This window comes from Penaeus monodon, unplaced genomic scaffold, assembly GCF_015228065.2.
Source record: "Penaeus monodon isolate SGIC_2016 unplaced genomic scaffold, NSTDA_Pmon_1 PmonScaffold_1376, whole genome shotgun sequence".
In the NCBI taxonomy this organism is placed as follows: Eukaryota; Metazoa; Arthropoda; class Malacostraca; order Decapoda; family Penaeidae; genus Penaeus; species Penaeus monodon.
The window spans coordinates 1-10,000 of NW_023642777.1; the positions used below are offsets into that span (position 1 = coordinate 1).

Sequence of the window (10,000 nt, forward strand, 5' to 3'; positions counted from 1 at the left end):
TTTTAAATTTTTTAAAATTTTATTATTTTGAATTTTTATTTTCATTATTTTTATTATTATATTTTTTCTCATAACCTTATTAACTTATAACCCAAAAAAAGTTTTTCTTTTTTGAATTAAAAAAAAAAAAAAAAAAAAAAATTAATTTGTGTTTTTCTTAATCAATATTATTAAAAAAAAATGTCCTTATAAAAATTTATTATTTTTTATTTTATTTTATTTTTGGTTCCTGTTTTTATCACCTGTCTTGTTTTGGTTCCTTCTCTTTCATCCAATATTTGGCTTAATTTGCATGTTTTCTTTTTCCAGATAATTTTTCTCATCCGTTTAATTGCGTTTTTTTTTTTTTTTTTTTTTTTTTTTTTTTTTTTTTTTTTTTTTTTTCAAAAAAAATTTTAATTTTTAATTAAAAATTTAATTAATAGATATTTTTTTCTCATCCGTTTAATTGCGTTTTTTTTTTTTTTTTTATAAAAATTTAATTATCTCGTTATTATGTTTTTTGTCGTCTATTCTTTTTTTTCTTGTTTATTATCGTTGTTTTTATTATTTTTTATAATTTTTTATTATTTTATTATTATTATTATTATTATTTTTATTTTTATTTATTTTTTTATTATTATCATTACAATTTTTTTTATTCAAATAAATTTTTTTTTTTAAAAAAAAAAATCATTTAAATTTTTAATATTAATTATTTTAAAAGTTTTTAATTATTTTATTATTTTTATTCAGTTTTTATTTTAAGAGGAAAAATTTCCCTTTTTTTTGTCTTTTTTTGCAAAATATAATATATATATATCTATAATTAATATAGATATATTAAAATTTTATTTTATGTAATATATATATATGTAAGTATATATATATATAGATCTAAAAATGTATTTGAAATTTTCTCTTATTTTCTCAACAAAAAATATAATAATATATTATATATATATAAAATTATATAATTTTAATATATTTGTGTGTAATATTAATTTTTATATTATTTGTAATGTGATAAAAAAGAAAAAAAAATTTTAAATTTTTAGATTTTATTATCTTTAAAAGTAATAATATGTATATATTTTATATATTTATGCGGTATTACGTAGTTATTTATTCATTTATTAAAATTTAATTTGCCTTTTCATGCATTTATAAAAAACAAAAATTTCTTAAATTTTTTTATGAAGTAATGTTTGTAAGAAAAATATATGTTTGGCTTAATTATTGTTAGTATTGTTAGTATTTTATGTATGATTATTATTAAACCCTTTGCTGCCGGGAACGCGGACTGTCCAATGTATTGTTTAGTGAGAGAGAGAGAGAGAGAGAGAGAGAGAGGAAAAAGAGGAAAAGGAGAGAGAGAGAGAGAGAAGAAAGAGAGAGGGTAGAGAGAAGGGGAAAAATTTTTATAGGGAGAACGAATAGAATATTGAAGTATAGATTAAAAAGGAGATAGAATTAGAGAAGACAGGGATTAGAATATTGGGAGAAGGGGATATAAAATTATATAAGAGAAAATAGTTAAAAAGAAAGAATAGGAAAAATAGAGGGGGGTTTAAGATAAATAAAGGGATATAATATTATAGGAGATATAGAATAAAAAGAGGAGAGATATAAAAAAAAAGGGGATAAATATAGGGAGAGACAGATATAATATAATAGAAAGATTAGATATTAAAGAGAGATGAGATTAGGATAAAGAATTTAATATATATAGGGAAAAAATATAAAATTTTATAAGAAGAGATTAGATATTAAAAAAATTAAATAAGAAAGGATAAAATTTAAATAGGGAAAGATATAAAAAAAAGAGATATAGATATATAAAGGAGATAAGATATAAAGAAAAAGGGATAAGATTTTAAGGGGGAACAAAATTAGAATTTAAGAGATATGATAAATATAAAAAAAGAGAAAAAGGGATTTTTTTGGGAGAACGATATAGATATTATAAGAGAGATAAAATTAAAAAAGGAGATAGAGATATGAGTACAGAGATTAATTATATAAAGAGATTAAATTTAATAAAAAGAAGATATAGAGTAAAAATATAGATTATTAAAGAAAAATATATAAAAGAGATAAAAATTAAGTACGAAAAAGATATTTATAAGAGAATAGAATAAAGAGAGATAGAGAATAAGATAAGAGAATAAAATTTAAAAGAGAATGATATAAAAAGAAGATAGAGTTAGAGTCAGAATATAGATTATATAAAAGGGGAATAGTATATAAGATAGAGATATGGGATCAGAGATTTTATTATATAGAGAGAGATTAGATATAAAAAGGAGAGATATAGAGATACAGAGAATAGAAATTAGAGAAGATAGTATTAAAGAGGATAAATATAAAATACAGAGAAAGATATATTTTAAGAGATATAGATATATAAAGAGAGATAGAGATATAGAGATACAGAGATATAGATATATATATAGGAGAGAGATATAGATATATAAAAGATAGAAAAAAATAAGAGAAATTTTAAAAGTTTTACAGAGAAAAAATAAAAAATATAGAAAAAAGAATGATATTTAAGAGGATAAGATAAAAAGGGGAGAAAATAAGGGATATAATATATATAGAGAGGATATAATAAGAGATAAAATTAGAGAAAAGAGATAAAAATAATAAGAAAATATGTTTAAAGGGGAAAAAAAAGATACAGAATATAAAATAAAGAGTTTGAAAAAAGAGATAAGAAAGGATAAGAATATATTATAAGAGAGATAGATAAAAAAAATAGGATAAGAGAAAGACAGGATATGTATTTTATAAGAGAGATCAGAGATATAAGATAGATAGAGTATAAATACAGGATATGATTATATAGAGGAGATACAGGATATAGAGATAAAAGAGTATGAGAAAAGAGAAAAGGTAATATTAGAGAAAAAAGATATAAAAGAAATTTTAAGATATAGAATACGGAAAAAAAAGAGAGGATAAAGAAAAGGTAGGAAAGATATAGAGATAAAATAGATATAAAAAGAGGAAAGAGATAAGATATATAGAGAAAAATTGGTAAGTGATAGAATACGGATAAAGAATTTTTTAGAATAAGATTATAGAGAGGAAAAAAGATACAGGATTGGGAGAAAAGAGAAAAATAAAGAAAAAAGGGGAGAATACGAGAAAAAGGAAAATTTTTGTAGAGTAAAATAGAATACGAGAAAGAAAAAGAGATTTTTTAAAAAGGGGATAAAATATAGGAAAAAAAAAAATTTTTTTTTTTTTTTTTTAAGAAAAAAAAAAAAAAGAAAAAAAAAAAAATTTTTAAATGGAATAGAGAACAGAGTTTTGAGATAGATATAAAGAAAAGTATATAGAGATAGGCTTTTTGGAGGATAAAAAATACGAATATAAAAATAAAAAGATATAGATTTTTATAGATATAAATATAGAAAGATATATAAAATATATAAGGATGAGATATAGAGATAAGAGAAAAGATTATAAGAGAGAAACCAAAGAGAAAAGATAAAAACGATAGGGGAAAGAGAAAGATGGAGAATAAGAAAAGAGAAATTAACGTCTCCGCAAAGTGCTCGGCGACCCGGAGCCCCTTCGTGCCGACCATCTCCTCGTCTTGACCGTGGAGAACGTTTCTCCCCTGGCTGTTGGTATCGTGCTGCTGTTTTAACACAATTAAAATTTTAATTTGAAAGAAATCGAAATCTCTCCTCTCTCGTTTTCTCAGTTCTCTCTTTTTCTGTCTCTGTCTCTTTTTCTCTACCCCTCTCTTTTTCCTTTCTCCCCTCTCCTTCTCTCTCTCCCCCTCTCCTCTTCTCCTCTCTCCTTTCTCTCCTCTCTCTCTCTCTCTCTCTCTCTCTTTCACCCTCTCTTTCTCTCCACTCTTTCTATCCACTCTTTCTCTCTCTTTTTCTTTCCCTTTTTTCCTTTTTTCCCCCTCTCTCTTTTTCTCTCCTCTTTTTTTCCCCTCTCCTCTCTCTTTTCCTCTCCTCTCCCCTTTTTCCCTCCCCCTTTCTCTCTTCTCTCTCCCCTTTCTCTTTCTCTTTTATCTAGCTCTCTCTCTTTCTTCTCTCTTTTTTCCCCTTTTCCTCTTCTCTCCTCCTCTCTCTCCCTCCCTCTCCCGGGTCTCTCTCTCTCTCCTCTTCTCTCCTCTCTCTTTCCTTTTTTCTTCCTTTCTCCTCTCTTCTCTTCTTTTCTCTTTCGTTCTGTTTATGACAAGAAAAAATTTTTCACGATGTAGATTTTGTAGATAAAATTATTTCTAGAATTTGTTATAAATGAATTCGGCGTTTTTATTGTAGTTTTTAATTTTTTTTTTTGTAGCGTTTTAATTTTTTTTTTTTTTTATGGGGATTTTTTGGGAAAAAATTGTTATTATTTTAGTTTTTAATTTTAAAATTTGTTTTGTTATAATTTTTCATTGTTTTTATTATTATTATTTATGATTTTTGTTGGTCAGGAAGCAAGCTGGAGCAAGATTTTTTGCTTTGGCTTGGTTGAAAGCAAGCTGGAGCAAGATAAGTTTGCTTTGGCTTGGTTGAAACAAAACTGAAACAAATGGGGTTGCTTTGGCTTGGGCCAAAAACAAGCGAAAAGAAAGTGGTTTTTTGGGTTGGTTGAAAGCAAACTGGAGCAAGATAGGTTGGTTTGGCTTGGTTGAAAGCAAGCTGGAGCAAGATAAGTTGGTTTGGCTTGGTTGAAAAAAAAGCTGGGGAAGAAAGTTGCTTTGGGTTGGTTGAAAACAAGCTGAAGCAAAATAAGTTGTTTGGCTTTGGTTGAAAGCAGCTGGACAAAATTTTTTCCTTGGCTTTGGTTTAAAGCAAGTTTGGGGCAAATAAAATTCTTTTGGTTGGGGGGGAAAGCAAGCTGGGGCAATTTTTTGCTTTGGGGTTGGTTTAAAACAAGTGGACAAGATTATTTGCTTTGGCTTGGTTGAAAGCAAGCGAAGAAGTTTTTTGGGCTTTGGTTGAAAAAAGTGGAGCAAATAAGGGGTTTTGGTTTTGGTTGAAACAAGCTGAAGGGAAATGGCTTCCCTTCTGGGGTTAAAGCAAATGAGCAAGATAATTGGTTTTCTTGGTTAAAGCAACTGGGCAAATATCTTTCTTTGGCTTGGTTGAAAACAAACTGGAGAAAATAGTTGCTTTGGCTTGGTTTTAAAACAAGTGGAGCAAAAATATTTGCTTTGGCTTGGTTTAAAGCAGCTGGGCAAGATATCTGCTTTGGTTTGGGTTTAAAACAGCTGGACAAGATACTTGCTTTGGCTTTGGGTTTAAAGCAAACTGGAGCAAGATAGTTTTCTTTGGGTTTGGGTTTAAAACAACTGGAGCAAGATAAATTGGTTTTTGGTTGGTTGGCAGCTGGAAAAAGAAAATTGCTTTTTGGCTTGGTTGAAAGCAAGCTGGAGCAAGATAAGTTGGTTTGGCTTGGTTGAAAGCAAGCTGGAGCAAGATAATTTGCTTTGGCTTGGTTGAAAGAAAACGAAGCAAAAATAAATTGCTTTTGGGTTGGGTTTTAAAACAAGCTGGAGCAAGATAATTTGGTTTGGCTTGGTTGAAAGCAAGCTGGAGCAAGATTTTTTGCCTTGGCTTGGTTGAAAGCAAGCTGGAGCAAGATAGGGGGGTTTGGGCTTGGGTTGAAAGCAAGCTGGAGCAAGATAAGTTGGTTTGGCTTGGTTGAAAGCAAGCTGGAGCAAGATGGCTTGCCTTGGCTTGGTTGAAAGCAAGCTGAAGCAAGATGGCTTGCCTTGGCTTGGTTGAAAGCAAGCTGAAGCAAGATATCTTGCTTTGGCTTGGTTGAAAGCAAGCTGGAGCAAGATATCTTGCTTTGGCTTGGTCCAAAAGCAAGATTGACTTGAATATCTTGCCTTTTGGTTGTGGTTGAAAGCGAGGAAACTCAAGACCGAGGAAAAAGGGAGATAAAAGGGAGATAAAGGAAAGGAAAAGAAAGATAAATTGAGGACGAGAAAGAGAATTAAAGATAAAAAGGAAAAATAAAGGAAAAAATGTTATCTATATTTTTCACTTATTTTTTTTATTCTTCTTTTGTTGTTTCCTTATTTGATTTATTTGTTTTGTTTTTGGTTGTTGAAAACCCTGTTTTTTTTTTTTTTTTTTTTTTTTTTTTTTACTGCATTTTTTTCCCAAATTTTTTCCCCTACTTTTTTCCCCTACTCTCCCCCCCCCCCCCCTTGATTTCCTTATAATTATTTATGTTCAGTATTTTTATATTTTTATTTATTTTTATTTTTATTATTTTTTTTTCCCTTTTTTTTTTTTTTGCGTTCAAATTTTCTCCTTAATTTTTTCTCCTCTGTTGAGTATTTTACATTTTTTTTTTTTTTTTTACCTTTTTTTTCTGCGTTCAACATTTTATTACTCCCCCCCCCCCCCCACCGACGGAAATGCCGGATATTTGCAAACTCGCGCCACGGAAATTTATCTTATTTGGGCTGTTTGTCTGTTTTTTTTTTTTTTTTTTCCCACTCTCTTCTACCCCTTTTCTTTACCCAAATCATCCTTTGTTTCACCTTATCTCCCTATTCCTTCTCTCTCTCTCTCTGTCTCTCCTTCTCCGTCTCTTTTCTTTTTTTCTTTTTCTCTCTCGCTCGCTTTCTTTTCTTGCTTTTTCTTTCTCTCTCTTGCTGTCTCGATCTTTCACTTTCTCATTCTTTCTTTTCTCTTTCTCTCTTTTCTCTCTGTCTCTCTTTTCTCCGTCTCTCGCTCTCTCTCTCTCTGTCTCTCTCTTTTTTTTCTTCTCTCCCTCACTTTCTTTTCTCTTTCTATCGCTCTTTCTTTTCTCTCTTTCCCTCCCTCCCTCCCTCTTCCTTCCTTCTCTGTCTCTGTCTTTCTCTTATTCTTTTTTTTCTCTCTCTTCTCGCTCTCTCTCTTTCTCTCTCCCTCTCCTTCTGTCTCTCTTTCTTCTCTCCCTCTCCCTCCCTCCCTCCCTCCTGTACCCTCCCTCCCTCCTGTACCTCTCCACCTGCCTCCTGTACCCTCCCTCCCTCCCTCCTGTACCCTCCCTCCCCCCTGTACGTCTCCACCTGCCTCCTGTACCCTCCCTCCCTCCTGTACCCTCCCTCCCTCCCTCCTGTACCCTCCCTCCCCCCTGTACCTCTCCACCTGCCTCCTGTACCCTCCCTCCCTCCTCCTGTACCCTCCCCCTCCCTCCCTCCTTACCCTCCCCCCTGTACTCTCCACCTCCTCCTGTACCCCCCTCCTCCCCTCCTGTACCCTCTCCTCCCTCCCTGTACCCTCCCTCCCTCCTGTACCCTCCCCCCTGTACCTCTCCACCTGCCTCCCCATAGGTGGTATGACGGAGAAGACGAGGAAGATCTCGCCGGCGAGAATCGGAAGAACGCGAAGAGGAGCGAGAACGACAAAGAGGACGGGAAGGGGACCTTGCCGGAGTCGTCCTCCTCCTCGTCTCCTCTCTCCCCGGCCGTTCCCCCCCCTCCTGCGTTGTCCTCCTCCTCCCCTTCCTCCCCCTCCTCCGTCTTGGTCCCCTCAGACGAGGTTTCCTCGGGGCTTCCTCCTTACTCCGCGTGTCCTTCCTCGGAAATGCGCGCTGGTGGAGGAGGAGGAGGCGGGGGGGAAGAGGAGGAGGAGGAGGAGGAGGGGGGGAGCCCGGCGGCGGTGGTGGGGAACGGAGAAGAAAACGAAACGTAATTGCTTCGGACTCCTATGTTTTTTCCGTTTTTTTTTTTAGTTTTTTTTCCCTATTTTTTTGGTATTTTTATTTCGATACATTTTTTTTTATCTAATTGTATATATATATATATTTTTTATAAAATTGTTTTTTTTTTTTTTTTTGTTTTTTTTTTTTTTTTGTGTTTTATGCTTTTCTTCCCTTTCTTTCCTCTACGGTTTGGCTTTTATTGCTTTTGGGATTTGGTCGTAGATTTTGTCTTGATTTGTCTGGCATCCCTCTCTCCCTCACCCTCGTCTCTTTCTCTCTTTCTCTTTCTCTCTCTTTTCTCTTCTCTCGTTTCTCACTTTTCTCTCTCTCTGTCTCTTTTTCTCTCCCTTTCTCTCTCTCTCTCTCTCTCTTTCTCTCTCTCTCTTCTCTTCTCTCTCTCTCACTTCTCTCTCACTGTCTCTCTCTCTTTCTCTCCCTTTCTCTCTCTCATTCTTTTTCACTCTTTCTCTTTCACTTTTTCTATCACGCTTTCTCTTTCACACTCTCTCTCCCTCTCCCCTCCCCCCCTTTTTCTTTCTCCCTCTCTCTCCCCCTTTCCTTTCTCCCTCCCCCCCCTTTCCTTTCTCCTTTGGTGATGGCCTCGCATATAACGTAGCGTAATGGTATAGGATTGGAATAATTCTGCGTTCGTGTGGCTATTCTTCGTTCCTCTCTTTCTCTCGGCTTTCTCTCTCTCTTCTTTCTCTTTCTAACTCTCTTCCTCTCGGCTTTCTCTCGGCTTTCTCTCTCTCTCTTTCTCTTGGCTTTCTCTCTCTCTCTTTCTTTCTCTCTTTCTCTTTCTCTCGGCTTTCTATCTCTCTCTCTCTCTCTTTCTCTCGGTCTTTCTCTCGGCTTCTCTCTCTCTCTCTTTCTCTTGGCTTGTGGGTAATATGTATGCTGGTGAAGGATGTTGAAATATAGATATAGGTATATGTATGTGGATATGTAGATCGTATAATTTAATGTGGATGTAAATATATATGTATGTGAATACATATATGTATACATATATATGTATATATATACACATATACATGTATAATGTATATATATGGAATATATATACATGCATTATATATATGTACATATATATACATATATATTATTTATATATTATGTATATACATATTATATATATTATATATATATACATATATACATGATTGCAAATGTATTTTCATCCAAGTATATGCCACTAAGAATTTAGAAATAATTTTATTGGGTTTTAATGTAAAGAAAAATCACAGCACCCATTATTATTTTTAAAATATTAGATAAATTAGAATTGATAGGGTTTATGTGTGAGATTGAATTAATTAGATATTATTGAATTAGCCAGAATCCAGTCGAGAGGTATTTTAAAATGCAAAACGTTTCGGAAATATTTGACCGGCAGTTAGTTTTTTGTTTTTTTTTATCTATTTTCGTTATATAAACGAAAATCACAGGTTAATAGCTATAGCATCCGATATGAATAATATATCAAGGGTCATAATAATTAGGTTAATTTTTATTAAAAATTAAACTAATTATGCCATGTTTATTATAATCGTCATTGTTAGCATTATTGTTATGAATATTTTATGAATATTATATTATCATTACTATTATTATTTTGAGTTAGAAAAAAATATATATATATATAGGCTATGGTTTGCTTTATAGAAAATGGGAGGTTTTGTGTATAGAAAATGGGAGTTTTGCATATAGAAAATGGGAAGGTTTTTGCTTTATAGAAAATGGGAAAGGATTTTGCTTTATAGAAAATGGGAGGTTTTTGCTCATAGAAAACGAGAGAAAACATAGAAAACGAGAGGCATTTTGCTCATAGAAAATGGGAAGTTTTAGCTCATAAAAAAAAATTCTATCCTCATAGATTTTTTTTTTTTTTTTTTCTACAGAAGATGGGAATTTTTACTCATAAAAAAAATACTTCTACTTATACGGAATATAATTTTCGTGGAAACTGTATTTTTACTCGTAATATTTTACACGCAAGGAAAAGCAAACAGAATTTTTGCAAGGAAATATATAATATATAATATATAAAATTTATTTTGTGTTGAAGAGCAGGTAGGTGAGAAATTAAGAAAAAAAAAAAAAAGGTATAAAAGGAACTTAAAATATGATTAATTTTGTTTTTATTTTTAAGGTTTTAAAATTTACATAAATTTACATAAAGAGAAATTTAGATTTTTTTTTTTTTTTTTTTAATTTTTAATGGAATATAATTAAATTTTAAAGAGATTTGAAATATTAATGAAAGTTAATAGTATTTTTATTTAACTATTTGACTTAATTCAGTTCAAATTATGATAAATGTATGAATAGGGAAAATTGACAATTAAAAATAAAT

General features: G+C 31.6%; 1 protein-coding gene across 1 annotated transcript in view; it reads left to right on the forward strand.

Annotated features, from left to right (window-relative positions):
- Nucleotides 1-7,273: 7,273 nt before the first annotated feature.
- LOC119569266 (bridging integrator 2-like) overlaps nt 7,274-10,000 on the forward strand; it is a gene marked incomplete at its 5' end in the record, with an annotated part of 18,792 nt that continues 16,065 nt past the window's right edge. The window contains 1 exon segment of the mRNA XM_037917503.1: nt 7,274-7,630. Within this exon segment, the coding sequence (XP_037773431.1) occupies nt 7,274-7,630 (357 nt within the window).